General features: G+C 40.2%; 3 protein-coding genes across 3 annotated transcripts; 1 reads left to right on the plus strand and 2 right to left on the minus strand.

Moving 5' to 3' along the window:
- Nucleotides 1-311: 311 nt before the first annotated feature.
- LOC145478476 (transmembrane protease serine 6-like) lies at nucleotides 312-6726 on the minus strand. The gene is made up of 6 exons (XM_081456514.1): nucleotides 6629-6726; nucleotides 6095-6447; nucleotides 5511-5652; nucleotides 4898-4927; nucleotides 4009-4370; nucleotides 312-1465 (listed from the first exon to the last, which is right to left on the minus strand). The coding sequence occupies exons 1-6, from the start codon at nucleotides 6687-6689 to the stop codon at nucleotides 986-988; spliced, it is 1428 nt and encodes a 475-aa protein (XP_081312640.1). The 5' UTR covers nucleotides 6690-6726; the 3' UTR covers nucleotides 312-985.
- Nucleotides 6727-8705: 1979 nt separating this feature from the next.
- On the minus strand, nucleotides 8706-13633 carry LOC145478475 (plasma kallikrein-like). The gene is made up of 6 exons (XM_081456513.1): nucleotides 13467-13633; nucleotides 12558-12916; nucleotides 11843-11981; nucleotides 11459-11530; nucleotides 10961-11017; nucleotides 8706-10148 (listed from the first exon to the last, which is right to left on the minus strand). Exons 1-6 carry the CDS (start codon nucleotides 13519-13521, stop codon nucleotides 9355-9357), a joined length of 1476 nt encoding a protein of 491 aa, XP_081312639.1. The 5' UTR covers nucleotides 13522-13633; the 3' UTR covers nucleotides 8706-9354.
- Nucleotides 13634-14214: 581 nt separating this feature from the next.
- On the plus strand, nucleotides 14215-16147 carry LOC145468579 (trypsin-7-like). The gene has a single exon (XM_081452319.1). The coding sequence runs from the start codon at nucleotides 15231-15233 to the stop codon at nucleotides 15975-15977; it is 747 nt and encodes a 248-aa protein (XP_081308445.1). The 5' UTR covers nucleotides 14215-15230; the 3' UTR covers nucleotides 15978-16147.
- Nucleotides 16148-16569: the final 422 nt, after the last annotated feature.

Below are 16569 nucleotides of genomic sequence, written 5' to 3' on the forward strand. Positions count from 1 at the left end.
TTTCAAATTGCTTTTTGCTTTAGTTCTTGTTCTTTTTACATGATTCTCGCCTGAAGTGCATCATGATACTGCCTTTCTTCAACGACTTGCATTTGTTTTACCCGTTAAAACGAAGTTCTTAAATGAGTTAAAAAGCATGTGTTGCGTTGGTTTAGTCTCCTTAGTTGATTGTTTGGATGTTATATTCATGATAAATCGCCAAGGAACATTATGGTCAGTATGAGTGATATAGTTTACAGAAAAAGAAATGAAAGTTTCAGAACATGCAGAACGTTTAGATGTACGTGTTCAATCAGAAAACAAAGCGGGAGCAGCTTTAGTGAGAACTATTACTAGTTTTGTAAATAAGTAACCAGTTCTTTGGGGTCCAGTACCATACAGAACAATAATTTGGCTTCAGATTTCAGGCTTTATTGCACCTCTGCTTTAAAATAATACTGATTTACTTCAAAGTCAATGGTTACAGTCCAGAGTAACAGTTGACCGTCTAATGTGATCGCCGGTTGTAGGTAGTCCTCAAAAGGACTAGAGACAGTTACGCTTTTGAACACCATCGCCTAACTAAGCTTAACTACCGCTGCATAGAATCAACTGAACTCTGGTAAATGTTACACAGCGTACAGCGTAATGCATAGAATAACAATACACGAATCGAAACTGATAACAGATGTTCAATAACTAACTCTATGCGAGTGTCACGGCCAATAACTTCAGGGCAAACCTGCCCAATTAGTTTTTGAGGACTAATCTACTGAGAAACATTCTGTCATTTGACTGTGATGATGACTTCCACGCAGGTCGTTGCGGAGCGAGCCACCAATAGTAGTCCCTTTCTCGAATAACCTCGCCCGGACGATCACAAAAGAGGAGGTAATGTTTAATTCTGCTCGTGAGTGCCACAGGCTAGCTTCTTTGATTGGCACTACCCTTCCTTTTTTTTCACTTAACTCTGATGTTTAATTCTGCTCATAGGCTAACTTCTTTATTAGGCACTACCCTTTATATCCTCGATAAAGTCCAACAAATTTTTCACGTTGGCGTACACTCCGGGTAACTTTGGTCTAGCGCATCCGATACCGTAACTTACCACTCCTGCCAGGTAAGCCTTCCCGTTCTGTGGGCACACCAAAGGGCCTCCACTATCCCCTTGACAAGAATCGATCTTTCCTTTATCGTATCCAGCGCATATCTTGAGATCTGAGATGGGCGACCTATAATACTCTGAACACTTCTGGTTGTCAACTAAGGGAACATCTGCTTTCATCAGTGTCGTGGCCTGTGGTCCTCCCTCTCTGATCGCCCCGAACCCAGTTACAGTACACATAGTGTTAGATCGGAATTTCATTCCTCGTGAAGGCAGACAGACTGGTTTCATGTTATCATTGAAGTACACTTCACTGTCTAGCTCCACAATCGCTATGTCGTTGTCCATTGAGTTCGAATTATATCGAGGGTGGTTGGTTACCTGTAGCAATGAATTAATCAGTCAATTAATCAGCAACAGATTTAACCTGTGTCTAAGGTGATTCATTCATCGAGTGAACCTTTCGTTAGAGTGATCACTGCTAGAACCACACTGATGCATCCCAGCTGAGACGTGAAACGGAAGTACCATTAAAACTACTTGATTCCACTGGAGACCTTAAGCTTACATTTAAATTTGCAGTTGCCTCGTTAACACAGTCCAGTAACGGGGCTAACTAAATACAGTCGAACCCCTATTAAGCGGTTAACCTCGGGGGAATGATAGGTGGCCGCTTAATTGGGGTTGGTCGCTAAATAGGGGTTGGTGTATATTGAACATTTTTTACCATCAGGTTAACTGCCTAAAGCATGGAATCACGTTCACATCAAGACAATCATGATAAAGGTCGATAAACGTGTGTTTGAATGCTTTTATCTGGCGTCCCTTTCTACTTGGGGCTCTTATCCGGTTATCGCCTTTTCCGTATTCACATTTTGGTGGCCGTTTAAAACGAGTAAACACAACAGAATAACCCTCGTCGGGACGACAAAAAGGTGGTCGCGGTCACGATAAAGGTGACCCGTTGACAGGGGTTTTGTTTGCAGTATATTACTCACAATTATTTCAGGACTTCGATGACTGACCGCTTAAGGTGATTCCCTAGATCAAAATAACACTTGACGTTAGATTTTTTTCAAATTTTTTGTAGTTGTTCCCCATAATACAGAGATTCGAAATGTGCGGTAAAAAACATATGGTACGTTGCTCGTTTAAGAGTCATAACTCGTCAAAGGTGCGTCAAAAATCCGAGCAATGGTACCCATTAAGTGCGTTTTTCTTTTTCTGAATGCCGCTACGTTTCGGAGAATCTATGGCCAAATACATGGAGTTAATGTTAAAAAGTCTCAAAAGATGCATTGCATCGTCTGAAAGGAACAATTTGATATGTGCTTCTTGGCAAAAATGTACATCTTGGATCAGAGTTGACTAAACGTCTTTCTAGCGTGCGTCTTCTAGGGGTGTTAAGGTTCAGGTCACGAGTGAAAGGGTAAGTAAACATTTTTGGCAGTAAAGTTTTTACCTGACGTTAAATTTTTTTTCTTACTCATTCAGTGGAAAGGCAATGAATTATAGACTAATTTAATGCAATAAAAAAAGGTATCTTACGGTGCTTGTTTAATTGGAAACAAACATTTATTTTACTGTCGAGCTTAGCGTGATGGAAATCTCTTACGTTTTGTGTGTGCACGCGATAATGTAGGGATGAGTAGTAGGGATGCGCAATGCAATACTGAGAAATCACCTCAATGAGGGTGGCCGCTTAATAGGGGTTTGACCTTATTTAAGAGATTGAAAGGGTAATAAAAGAATACAGATGTTTGAAACAACCCTACAGGTAAACACAATAGTTTAACCATCGTCGGGACGACCAAAAGGTGGCCGCGGCCACTCAACAAAGGTGAAATAGTTAAGTTTGGTGCTGAAAAGGCCTAGGTGTTCATACTAGCACGTAGCCTGCACTACGGGCGTATTTTGGCGAATGACTGCATTTTTATCAGGCGAGCGCCATCTTGGATTAACACTCGAAATAGGCTTCGGGAGAGACGAAAAGGCGTCCTGCGCGGTAGGAGGGGGAGGAGAAAGGAGGAAAGAGTTTTAGTGTTAATTTGTATTCGGGTCAAGCATTTGTCAGTGTTTTAGTAAAATTCAGTTATAACAGGACTTCGCGTGTGGTAAAGGATAATCAAATTGCATGTATTTCAAGAGACAACTATCAAACATCGTCTCTTCTGACGTGTATTCCCAGGGTGACTTGATTAACTTCTTAGTAATTTTTTTTGCAACTGTCTGATGGCTTCTGTTTCAACTGGCCAATCTAAATGCAAGAAGTTTGGGAGGCGGAGATAAAAATTGTTCAATATCGCATGAAGTTTCCTTGGAAGTTTTCGTTTGAATTCTCGATCTAACAGAACATAAAAACGAAATAAAACCGCTTAACCCTTCACGCCCGGTTACAGTTTTCCGTTGTGATACAACTAATATAATCTGACGTGTCTGATATTGGCTGCCAAATTCTCGTTGGATCATATGTTATGCAAATAAAAAAGACCAAAATAGGTTAAACCCGAAAGCAGATTTGATGGTGATGTGCGTTTTGAAAAGGCCCGATTTGTCTTGTTGCTATGTCTTTAGGTGTCATTTCGCGCATGCGTGATTTCAGCGAGATTTGCGTTGCATCTGCGAAAATTCGTTTGCCCTAAATGCGTTGATTCATACTTTGCACGAAATTTAGTTTGACTTGGCGAGATTTTTATGACATTGTGGCGCTAGCTTTCTTTATCATTCATCCGAGGAGAAAGTAAAACTAAATGTCGGCCACGTTTTGGGAGAAAAATGCTTTTGTACAGTGGTGTACACCTGGGTGTAGAGAGTTATATAAGAAAAGTACCGGCTCCGACAGGTTCGAACCCTAGCATATCGGCCCGTCATACCACCAAGACACAACATAAGGTACATAACGTAAATTAAACCTTTTCCGATACCTTTCTTGCGGCAATTACCACTTCATTTCCTTCTTCATTATTGACGTCAAATTCCCCAAGCACAATCTTGAGTTCGTTTATAGGTCGCCTCAAGTTTTGGAAACAATGAGCAGCCGACACCACCCATTTTTTATCGATAAGAGATCCACCACAGAAGATGTTAGTTCTACTGTTCCGCGTCTGCCATCTGAAGCCCACCTGCCAGGGAAACTCTGATGGCCTCGCTTGCTTTCCACCAACAATGCGAGACTTTTTGCCAACACCGCAGCTTAAGCTTCCGCCATAATTCCCTCCTTCCTGACTGCACCCTTGAGGATCACCATATTTGCACTTGAATCCTTGGCCATTCTTTACATTGAAATCTACAGTGGAGTTGAAAATTGATATGTACGTCAATATATTTAGTAATGAAATGAATGACGACCTCTTTGATCTACTATTGCCGAATCTTAAATCGCTCGCAATTTCTACCAAATCAGAGAAGACTATTTCCGCTTTTAAAAAAGCAGCAAAAGAATAATAGTAATTATCTTTTTTTTTAGATAGTAAGAGTTATTTTTTATTTCTTTTATGTTGAGTGTTAGAGTAAAGGGCCACACCCCCGCTTAGTTGAGCGGCAGCGAGGGTTTTGATCATGAATTAACTGAACATATTAAACTAAACGAAGACAGCTGAAGCAAGCGCTCTACAAAGCAAAAACCACTATTCAGCAAAACAGTTTGATCCCTTAAGAAATCAAAGTTATAAACTAACTTGTTACCGAGCTAATGTAACATTCGTGTACAATATATAGAATACAGGTAAACCGTGCGTAAACGCTAAAAATTAATAGTAGTAAGTTTTGACTATAGCAATATAGCTGCCTATAGCAAAGTACGTTTTCTATTACCTCCCTGAGAGAAGTTACTTAGCACAGAGCCTGAAAAAGAAATAGATTTTTTAAACAGTCATAAAGACAGATACTGCTGCATTTAATGTTGTATACATAAAGGCGTCTTCATACATACATACATACACGCATACATACTCAAGTCCCCATTTAAACACAGTGAAAGCTCCGTTAAGTTTAGAGCCTGTTTTTCATCAGTAGTAATTCCCGCGTGGGGATCCCACATACTAGGAATTTTGCTGATTTTTCGTTTTAACTGGTCTGTAGAGCTCACGTTTCCGAATTTGTGGGGTACAATATTCTATAAAAGGGTCCTACTGCATCTGAAACTTTGCAGTTGTTTTAATTACTTTGTTTTAATTTGTTTCTGCCGTAAAGGCGAGTTAACGTGCAGCATTTCTAGGATCTTATTCTGTGTGACGCAGAATGACAAGCTGTTCAGTAAGTACATTTGGGGCAAGTTGGTGCATCGTTTTAAAGTTACATCATTAATGTTTTTTGCTTTTGCCCTCCGTCTGACTGTCTAGGGCGCTGGTACTGCCCTCCAGTCTCTCTTGGGCACCAATACTTGGGTTCATGCCCCTTTCGACAGACTCCGTTCTTTTAAACATACCTGTATTAGGAAGTATGTTTTTCTTAAAGTCGCTCGGGCCGCCCTCAGCTCCTCGGGGACTGTAACGAACGCAGATGATGTCACCATGAACCGTGGAACGAGCGGTCCCAGCTCCAATTTCAAATGTACCGTTCCAGACAACCTTTTATGAGAAAAGACAACACTTCCGGAACAAAATGCACCACCGTAGTAGTTAAAAATCAAACGGTTGGGTTCAGTAAGCTATAATGATCATCATGCCAGTAAGCAGTCGTGACCGATTAAAGGGTAATTGAGAACGCTACAGTTTTAGATTAATTAAGATTGCAGAAGTCACCCAGTATAAAAACAGCTCACAGGTGTAACGAGACTCCCATTGAACATTACGATCATAAATAGAAATAGGACTCGGACGAGGAGTGTTATAGACGGTGTGCGGCGTGAGATTGTTAAATTGCTGCTAGGTTTGCTGCTAGGTTTGCTAGGCTGACAGGTATTTGTAGTTTAATAGTAGATTCAAGTCAGTTCTTTGAATGTCACTACTTAGGACCTGTATTTATCAAAGAAAGTACGTATGTGACTAAACCATGAATACATAACTGCACCTGCGCAAAATGTTTGATTGGCATTCCAGGACCTTTAGGCAGTCCTGTCTGATAGTTGTAATTCCCTTCCTCCATGTACCACTTTTGAACAGCCAAGGTGCACTGTTCAGGAGTAGCACCTTCACTTTTGGGATCAGCCACAGCCATAGCCGCAAGATTTTCCCCTTGGTTTTCTGTGTCCATGGTCTTGTTGTCGTGTGCGAGGACGTCTTTTAAAGCCAGTTCTTCACACCACTTTTGCGCCCCGTCACCAAGCTCTTCCGACCATGCAACAGACTGGGCACCATGAAGCTTTCTCAATTTGTTGTGGGCTACCACACATGCTTTGTGAAACTCGTCGTACGCGGTAACTCCTTCACAAACGTAAAAAGGCTGATGTCAAGATCGTTTGGAGAAAATGACTCACGTCTTTCTTTTCCCATGATCAAAAACGTCCTTCTTTTGAGACTTAACTTCAGTATTTACTTGGCCTTTCATTAACGTAAATATATTTTCATGTTCAACAAACTCTTTTCTTTTCAGGTTTAACCTTACCTGCATAAAGCAGAGAAGTATACAGTATAAAAACGCCAAACCGTGATGAATTCATTTTCATTGTCAATCACTTCAGTTGGCAGTACTTCAAGTTCTTCTTCTTCAAGTTGATTCAGCAATAAACTCAAGCATTAAGTCTGCTCTTGTATAGATGAGCAAATATTATCATCCATTATTCAGTTCTGTAGTTGTCATTCTGACCGGTTTTACTTAGAAAGATTATACACCTTTCAGTTTGAGGCACACCCCTTTTTATTAATAGTTAAAAACAGTAAAGTCAAAAATCATTAAGACAAGTAAAAAAAATTTACCGAAATGTAAAATACCTAAATTTGAACCTATTTTAAAAATTTGTCACAGAGCACTACTTGCCACTTCAGCGCCTGTTTCATAGATGACAGTAATATTTGCAAGCTAAGATGGCTACCGATCAGTCTGACCAATTCAGTTTTGTTTTCAGTCTGCTCCTAAAAAATAAACTGGTAAGCAAGGGGTGTTCCAGCCACAAGCAAATATTCCCCTCCTTTGCAAAAATATAAATCAAAAACTTACTATTACGTTCTACGAAGAATGAATCGAACTTCGTTCTTTAATCATTTCAGTCCCAGAGTAACAAGCATTAGGTCATTAAGTGTAGCTCTACCTCTCTCTAAGTCAGAGTTATCATGAACAAAACTAGATTTAATGGTCTCACAGCACCGGCGAAAAACAAAAACAGTTTAGTCATGGAATTCAGCCGAAAGAAATCATTAAAAAAGATACTAAACGATTATAAAATCGCGCGGCTAATCACGTCTAAGCTATTCTCATTTCTGTCTCTTTCAGTTAAGATACAGTTGTACGTAAAGCGAACAAATTTAAGTTTGCATCGGCTAACAGTGACGGACGTTTCTGTCGAAAAATGTCTTTAAGACTCAAAATCGTTGTCGTTTTTCTAAGTTGAAACTCTCATAAATGACCAACCTGAACACAAAATTGATGGCCCGTTTTCGAGAGTTTTTAGGATAATAACTTCGCCGTTGAAAGTCAGGTTTCAGACAGTAAGTGTATAGATCGACGCGTGGGCGGAAATGAAAAACCTGGCCCCTGGTAGCTAGTGCCAGAGTCGCCCTTAGAAAATAGCCTTCCATGGATAAAGAATTTTCCAGTTTCCGAAATTACTGGGTACTTCTACAGGAGACAAGAATAGAATCGTTCACCTCCATCGCTTTTATTGCCTTTCGTCTTTATTGGACAACTGCCGTTTGAGAGATCCTTCGAAACCGTTGCGTGGAGCCGATTTACAATGTAGGTATCAAGTTTCAAGTTTGTCCTTCCTCTAGAGGTGTTAAAGCAGAAGCAGACTACAGACAAAGACTGCCTGTGTGGCGCGAGGAAGGCATAGCAAAAAGTTTAAGCTATAGGCTTGGACACATTTCAGTCGGATTATTAGCCAAAAATACTACTTCTGGAAAAAATCAAATTTACATTCGCCTTGTACTCCACAATAAGATTAAATATGTAAAACGCTTCTATCAAACCCCGATATATTTTTAAACTTTATAGCTTTGGTGGTCGATAATAATTTCTTATTTTCTTTCTTCACAGTGGCCGGAAATAGAAGGCAAGCTAGCTGTCAAAGAGGGTGTTCCAACCACAAGAATACCTTTCATCTGTCTCCTCCTCTCCCGTGATCCGACCACTCCTTTGAAAATTCCCTGAAATTCGTTTTGAGCAGGTGCAAAACATGTTTTTTTTTTAAGAAAGAAAAACATCAGCTGTCTTTCTAATTGTTTCTCCAGGATTAAACATATGGAGGCATAAGTACGCTGACGACTTCAAAAACATAGATTGAAAGCAAGGAACGGAAAAGTGGTTAAGCAATGCACAAGACAGGTGTAAAGCTAAAAATAAATTTTAAAATGGCATCTAAAAGAAATATTTATATTTGCCACAGCTGAGTGTGTTGGACGTTTTAGAAGATACCAAAGATCGTGAATTATGGTAAACGGAAAGATCAATTTTATCTTTTTTTTTAATATTCCCACAATTTGATACTGTAAAGATAAAGTGGGATAAGTAGGATAGTGATGGGGTCGGTTTAGTCTTCACCTACAGTGTTTATAAATTCAATGGCATCTGAATCCTAGGGCTTTTAGTCTAGTCTTGTTTTCCTGCGTAAGGCCGTTCTAAATTAAACAGGTTAACAATTCTAATTTTTGGGTCAGTCAATCTCGACCACCAGTGGGCCCCCAAAATAAACTGCACCATTCTTCACTGGTTCGAAAGCGGTCGCTTGTAAAGGGGTTCTCAGGTAACAAAACGAATGACCGTGCCTTAAGCTGAGCCAAATGAAAGTGGGTGTAATGGTCAGAAGGATGGATTCTTCTGTTCTCTGGGAGTACTGGAGAGTTCAGCGCTATTCCGAGTTTTAATGCTTACGTGAAAAAGCCTATCTACATCTACACTTAGTATATCAAGCAAGGGGTCCACCGCTATCGCCTGTACGGGTGTCAGGAATTCTCTCAGTATATCCTGAGCATAACATTCTATCTGTTAACCAATGAACGTTTCTTCTGCACTCTTCGAAGGACAATATAGGAACATCCCTTCCACGAAGTGTCTTGTCGAGAGTGCACTTTCTTTAAGTGCAAGGTGTGTCAGCCTATAAAACAAAATAAGCCACAAAGACTACGAAGAGACTAAACCGTTATATTTCAGTATAACTGGCACCAGAGTTAAGGCAGCTAATAGGTTTTAGTTACATGAACAATCCACGGTTTAAGATATTTTACATTTGTGTAAATATTTGGCGAACGAACCCTTGAACATCTTTTGCCGTGACTGACTATTCCCCCCAGGTAAAACTTCCCTTTATTATAACAAGCCAGGGGTCCACCGCTATCGCCTTTACAGGTGTCAAGAATTCTCTCGGTATACCCTGAGCATAACATTCTATCTGTTAACCAATGAACGTTTCTTCTACACTCCTCGGGGGACAATATAGGAACATCGATTCCACGAAGTGTCTTGTCGAGGTTTTCCGCCGTATAACCAAGGCCGGAACCGGTTACAGTGCAAATTTCTCCCCCTGAAAATGACACTGTTTCGTCCGGCAAACATATCGGTCTCATGAAGTCATTGTACTCCTTAAGCGGCGTTTTTAACTTGACAAGCGCAATGTTGTAATCTTTAGTGTTCTTCCTGTGAAGGGGATGTCTAATCACTTCAGAAGCTTCGGCTACAACCTCCTGACCATCCCTGTTTTGATTATCGAATTCGCCCAGGATGACTTTCAACTTAAATTTCGGATTAACCCGCAGTACAAAGCAATGTGCAGCTGTCAAAATCCACTCCCTGTCCAATAAGGAGCCGCGACAAAACACGTTTGACTTGCCTAATCGGTTCTGATATCTGAAGCCAACTTGCCAAGGGAATTCTCCAGGCTTAACAGGTTCGTTACCAGTAGGGCCTCTTCTTTTGACTATTCCACATGTGATATCTTCCATAGGCTGTTGTTCCAACTCTTGGTTGGTCATTTCTGAAAATTGTCGCCACGAGAACCAACGTGTTAGCGCGAAAAATTGCATGCATTTATTATAAGTTACAGAAACCTACAGTAAAAATAACCTAGCGGAACCCCGACCAACGCTTGACCAAGATCTAGATTAAGGGCGTCGGGTTTTGCCGCAAGTACCTATGCCCACTAAACCTCCACATACTTGCTTATAAAACTAATTACTCGATATATCTTCAATTTTCGTAGCTTGGAAATGCTTGTAAATGCTTGTAAATGCTTTCACGAAATGGTGCAACATCTAACCAATCATGGCAGAGCTGATATTTTCAACCATTCACTAACCTACGGGCAGGCTAACCCTCGAGTCACACGCGCGAGCAAAGAGGAGGGCGCAACCATCCGGCGGGAAGGAGTCTGCTGCTGAAAGGCCTGAGGGAGCGGTTTTGCCGCTCGCGCGCATGCTTCCCAAAGCTAACACCGAATTATAAACTCTTGATTAATTTCCCTTGAAATCTTGTTTGGCTGACTGACTCTGACGTTCTTTTATCGTTACGTTTTCACTTTTTGAAAGGCTAATACTATGTACGGAAGCGTTTTTTTTTTTTTTGTACGCTGATAAGCTATGATCGTATGAAAAAGAAAACATAACTTTAATTACTTTATGACAAAATGCATACGGAATTGACGAGATATTGTCTGTGAGGCACACCCTTGGAGCTAGGCAGTTACGAAAATTATGTTTTGATATGAGTAAAAAATCATTGCCAGATTCAAAATTTTTATAATCAATTCCAAAAATGTACAAACCGATTGTTGTGAATTCATCATCTTACCTTCGTCAGTATCCATAGGTGAACCTTCGCTTATGGCTGTTGGGTTTCCATCTTCTTCTTCGGACATAACAAAAATATTGCAAAGTTGTTTTCAAGGGCGAGTTCCCTTTGTTATGTTCATTTTAAATCAGCCTTTAAGAGGTAATCAAGGTTGTCCTATCCTTTAATTCGGCTTTTGCACTAATATCAACACTACATTTAATTTTTTTTTCTCCTGCATTGCTCGTTAAATTGATTTTTTTTTTGGTGATTTAAAGCAGCCTGCAATTCCATTTTAAATTAAAAGGTTAAGGTGGTGACAAAAAGTGGATGTTGAGCAAATCAGAAAGCTAGAGGAGATAACTATGAATGCGTGTTTATGATAAGTTTAAAAATATGCAAAGGTACCATGGGCAAAGGGTTTATCTTCTTAGTCAGTAGGTCAACTTTGTCTCATAGGTTTCACATATGGCATAATCCTAAAGAGGAAGGAATAAGGATATATGTCGGAAAGCGTACCTGATGTGGTCGGATCAGAGGGAGAAATCGGCGTCGCATCTCCTGTTCGTGCGGTAGGTATATGCAATATGCCTGTTTGATCAATACAGAGACAAACTTTAAATATCTCCGTAGATAGGGATTAGCTAAGGGTGCCAAACTGCAAGATTAATTTTGCATCGCTCTCAATGATGACAGAATGAGCTCTTAATCGTCAGCCTTCGTGTCATAACACTATAAGTACAGTCAACTCTCTGTCAGAACCATGCAGTGCCAACCGTCTGTCCGCTTTACAGAAAGGTAGGGTATTGAGCTTGCCTTAAGTGCTCAACTTCAGTGCATATTTCGGAGAAGCAATGTGTGATCCCAGCTAATGGAAATTAAATTAACAACACCTGATAATACCTTTAGCGAAAACATTTTTCCTGAAAGCTTGCGGTCCACCTTCTCCTCCCTTTGGAGAATACCGTGCCACAGAAATAAAACCATAAGTCTTGGAGATTGCGCTGCCAACACCAATCTCCATGGAGCCATTCCACACGACCTTAAGAAGACAAATCATTCTTTTCAGTACAGTGCTGAAAAATTACAGAACTGAGCCACGGGTGCAAGTCGCGGAAAACGCGTTGAAGTACATTCGATCAGGGTGGGGGCAGGGACGCGTTTTTTGAAGATCTACTGACAAACCAAACGCCGATATTTTGTCAACATTTTAGCAAGGTGTCATTATCGTCCGACCCTAAAACTTCGACGAAATATCGGCGACATTTCGGGAGAAAGTGCACCAAATTTCCATTACTTTTCGACAATACTGTAATAATCTGGTAATTTGTGTTTAGTAAGTTCCTGTTAAATAAGTCTATCACAGCAGCATTTTTTAGGTGAGTTCCTAAACAGGCCCGTCAGATTAAAAGTCGAGTTCGTTCACCTTTCTTTATCTACAGCAATATGCTGCTCAAACATTGATATATCAGTTCTCATAATAGCAATGGCAAACCGCAGTGCATTATTTAAAGTTCCATGGAAAAACAACATGGATTGTGAGTTTTAACTAAAGTCAGAAGCTTCCAAAATGATACTGACTCGGTTAGAAGAGCAATTACAATAGAACTTATCAAACCTGTGCAAAGTGCTTCACTGGCAAGTCAGGTTTCTTTGCAGCCCCAGTCTGGTAATTGTAGTTTTCTGACTCGTCATACCAATTTTGTACCACCTCCCCGCAAGTGACACAGTTTGGTTTCCAAGCCCCTTGACATTTTGGCTGAGGTGGTACGAACCAGGCTATGTTTTCTCCCTCGTCCTTTTCGGCTAAAGTGTCCCCATCGTGTTCGATCCTGTCGTTTATTGCAAGATACTCCGCCCATTTCTGTGCGTCCTCGGCGAGTGACTCGGACCATGAGAGGGGCTGGGCACCATGCAGCCTTCTCAATTTGTTATGCTCGGTTACACAGTCGCGGTCGAACAAATCATAAGCGTTGCCTGAGAGGAAAATATATAACTTATTTGCTGTCATAGGAAATAAAACCTGGGTTTTATAGAACAAGGACAACTAGGCAAGTTAATTACGTGAGAACAAGTTGTTGTCGCGAGAGGTTGGTCCTCGCACACATGAATCTGACTGCAGATGAAGAATCCTGGAACAAGAGCTTTCGCTTGACGGTTGTTTGCCTCGATAGTGGAAAGAACACATTAACTAGTTAAACATAACAAACTCTAGTAGCCACAACTTCTAGCTGAAGTAACATTTAATTGAAAGCAAAGATGGCGCATAAAACCTACTCCGGCCCTGTACCAAAAAAAAGTATTTCCTCAAAAAAGCTCATGCCATCTAGAAGTTATACTTGACGTTGCAATAACCATGGTAATACGAGTTTGAGCATTCTAGCTGTTATAACTTTAGATTTTATTAATGAGTTTTGCCCATTTCACTAAGACGTTAAGCAAACAATCTGTAGACTATAATGTTCTGAGCAAGGCGGTGGCTGCACTGACGTGGATATGACATTTTGAAGCTGAAAGCTGCCCTCACCTGCGCGGAATACCAGACAACAAACAAAAAGGACATGGAAGAAGTCGAGTGCCATCGATGGAGTTACTCTTCCTTCACATCTTCATCTAAATTAAAAGTACTCGGTATTACAAACCATTTAGATCTGCCCTGTTATGGTTCAATATTTGTCTAAACAATTAGTCGGATTATAGTTATGTCTTCAGACTTCCATTCCAATTTTGCGATAATTACTGGAAGAAATGTCGAGGAACACATATAATCATATTATACTATTAAAATCACTATTTTAAAAGAATAGATTAAAACTGTTTACATATTTCCCGAATCTAAAACGAAACCTGAATTTTACCACAGAAATACGGATGCGCTTGTGGCTTAGTTTACAAGTTGTTTACACAATTGTAGACAGTCATTAAGGCAATCCATCGGTTTATGAACAAGGATGAAATCCATTAAATCGTTCAATGTCAAGAAGTGTATTTACCTGAAGGATGGCGAATTTTCTTTGTCCCTGTTACAAATTCAGTCTACAAGTTAGCCGCCATGTTTGATCAATTAACGATTCATTAGAGCTTGACCGTGGTGGTACTTTCAAAAGAAAAAATAAAGCCACCCGCCATTAAAATGACTGAAACGCCTGGAAAGGGTAAATTGAGACATTTAACCTTTTGTTTAACCCTAAGAATGATGTTTTTCTAAATTCTCATTACAATATCGATACATGGTCAAACAGCTTTGTGACAAGAATGTGGATAGTCATTACTTTTCCTGATTCCGGGTAGTTAACATATTAAGACATGCCTTCTGATAGGTTGCATTCTTCATGACTAAAAGCCGATACAGGAAATTAGGAATTTGAGACCCAAGAGAGACTCCAACGCTGTTAGATAAGTGTATTACGATCTCAGAAGCATTTTGACGCCATTCTTTTCCACAGCTGTTCTGCGAATAAACGAAATTCCTGTTAAAGAGAACGCGAGTTTCCCTTTACTGAATATGTCAAATCCACAATAAATTGATTCGTGGGCGTCGTTTACACCAGCTACGAGCGAATAACCTCGAGGTATCACCTGCAGTTTTTTCACTTGGCCATGAACAAATAATGTTACCGGGGTTTCTGTCGTATTCTCTGAAAATGTATTATATTATTCTTGTTTTCTGGTCATTCATCACTTCAGTAAGATCAGGTAGATATTTATCCAAACCTAGTTATCTTATTATGCTCGCATTTCACTGATTACAGTTGTTTCCAACAGATAAAGAGTATTTCAGGTTTTCTCTTTAATGTCTTTATTCATGTGTGGTAGCGATAAATAATTTTGAACGTTTAAGTTAATTCCGGTAATTCTTAGGAAACGATAAAAACCACATCGTTTCTAATCATCCACTTTATTATCCTTTTTTTACAGGACCACGCTAAAATATTTCCTTTGATCTACAACTTTTCCTTTTAAATTTTCATGTATCTAATAATGTTTCTGGTTCTCCATGCATAAAGATTTAAATGTTCCGAAACTGTTTTCCGATTCAATCAAAGGAGCTACTCCACGGTTTGCGCACCTAAAGTTTTCAAGTTCGTCGTTTGTAATCGGTGTCAATCTTCTCCATCCTTAACCATCTTTGTTCCTTTATAGTTTATTAATATCTCTGTGATGTTTTCCCTTCTTAGTGAAGTACTATTTTCAGGTTTCCTTCAATTTGAAGGTAATTTTGTACGTGGCCAAGGTACCGTCACTGAGCTCCATTAACTTTTCAGGTGGACGCATAGATCAGTTGCTGTACATGCAAGAGTCAGCTTTGATGGAGGCCGTCAGTCAAGGAACCCCCGAGAGCTGGACTTGGCAGGTAGGACTCAGACGACCTAATGAACCAAACCTGTTTTGTTGCGGTGTGCTAATCGGCCGCGCCTGGGTTCTTACAGCTGCGCACTGCGTTTACTGTATGAGGAACCTAAAGCCAACACCAGTGATTGAGGTCATCATTGGCGAGAAAGATCTTCGGAACAAAGATGGAGTGCTAACTAACGCAACTGAAGTATTTGTTCATAAGTTATACGATCCCCACACTCAAGACTATGACTTTGCAATGCTGCAGCTAGCCGATCCTGTAGAACAAAGTCCACTGATGTACATCCGTCCCGTGAAGCTACCCGAGGAAGATACGGACTTTGAATCAGGAACGGTCTGCTTTGTTTCCGGCTACGGAGCACCGGAACCCGGAAATAACTCGTTCGCGAAGCTGATGATCGTTCAAGTGCCGATTGCAAGCAAAGATGCCTGTAAGAAGGTTTATGAAGATCGCAAGATTACAGCAAGAATGTTCTGTGCGGGTTTCGAGGAAGGAGGAGCTGATGCTTGTCAGGGAGATGGAGGAGGGCCGCTGGTCTGCAAGGATGGCTCCAGCTGGTATTTAAAAGGACTGGTGAGCTGGGGACGAGGGTGCGCTGTACCTGGCAGCTATGGAGTGTATGCAAACGTCAAATCGGTCATGAAATGGATAGACGGAATAACGGGACTTTCAGCAGAATGATTTGGAACAGGCTACAGCCGGAAATCGTTTTTACAACTTCGAACAGAATTTAAATCGCAACTTACATGAACTTGCGCCTCAATATACCCTCTTGTACAAAAGGAAATCAATATTATCTATATATAAACAAAATGGCTTTAAATATCAGCATTTAAACACTTCTAGAGTTAATCATGACACTCATACATAAATCTAACTGTGCGTATCCCACGCGGAGCTTAGGCTAAAAACGCCAGATTTTTTAACTATCGAATTGGAGGTCAATTACCTAATCAAATTTTCATGCCCTAGTATTTTTATGTGATTTTTCACTTTGCTGCGGACGTCTTGCCGTTTTGCACCATTAAAATATTATTCTTAATGACAATAAGTGAATGTATATATTTTCCCGGTATAATAAAGTTTTCATAAATTTCAACAAATGACGCTTACGTGCTGTAAATGGTCAGTTTTCGTTGGTTTTATTTTTATTTTTTTTTTATTTTCAATTGATATATGACTACATTACGTGTGGAGTTGAAATTGCATCGCGGAAACAACCTGTGAAGACTTGTCGTTTTATGAAGTAAGACACGCCCTTGATATCAAATAA

Source organism: Orbicella franksi, chromosome 2, assembly GCF_964199315.1.
Source record: "Orbicella franksi chromosome 2, jaOrbFran1.1, whole genome shotgun sequence".
NCBI lineage: Eukaryota > Metazoa > Cnidaria > Anthozoa > Scleractinia > Merulinidae > Orbicella > Orbicella franksi.

Excerpts from the sequence above, each read along its gene's own strand:
- LOC145478476 (XM_081456514.1), bottom strand. The coding sequence starts at position 6,689 with ATGAAAATGAATTCATCACGGTTTGGCGTTTTTATACTGTATACTTCT. Across the intron at positions 5,653-6,094 it reads CAATCAAACATTTTGCGCAG|GTTGTCTGGAACGGTACATT; the intron begins GTGCAGTTATGT and ends TTCTCATAAAAG. Across the intron at positions 4,371-4,897 it reads AAGTAACTTCTCTCAGGGAG|ATTTCAATGTAAAGAATGGC; the intron begins GTAATAGAAAAC and ends ACTCCACTGTAG.
- LOC145478475 (XM_081456513.1), bottom strand. The coding sequence starts at position 13,521 with ATGGCACTCGACTTCTTCCATGTCCTTTTTGTTTGTTGTCTGGTATTC. Across the intron at positions 11,531-11,842 it reads GAAAAATGTTTTCGCTAAAG|GCATATTGCATATACCTACC; the intron begins GTATTATCAGGT and ends TTGATCAAACAG. Across the intron at positions 11,018-11,458 it reads CTCTGATCCGACCACATCAG|AAGAAGATGGAAACCCAACA; the intron begins GTACGCTTTCCG and ends TTATGTCCGAAG.
- LOC145468579 (XM_081452319.1), top strand. The coding sequence starts at position 15,231 with ATGCAAGAGTCAGCTTTGATGGAGGCCGTCAGTCAAGGAACCCCCGAG.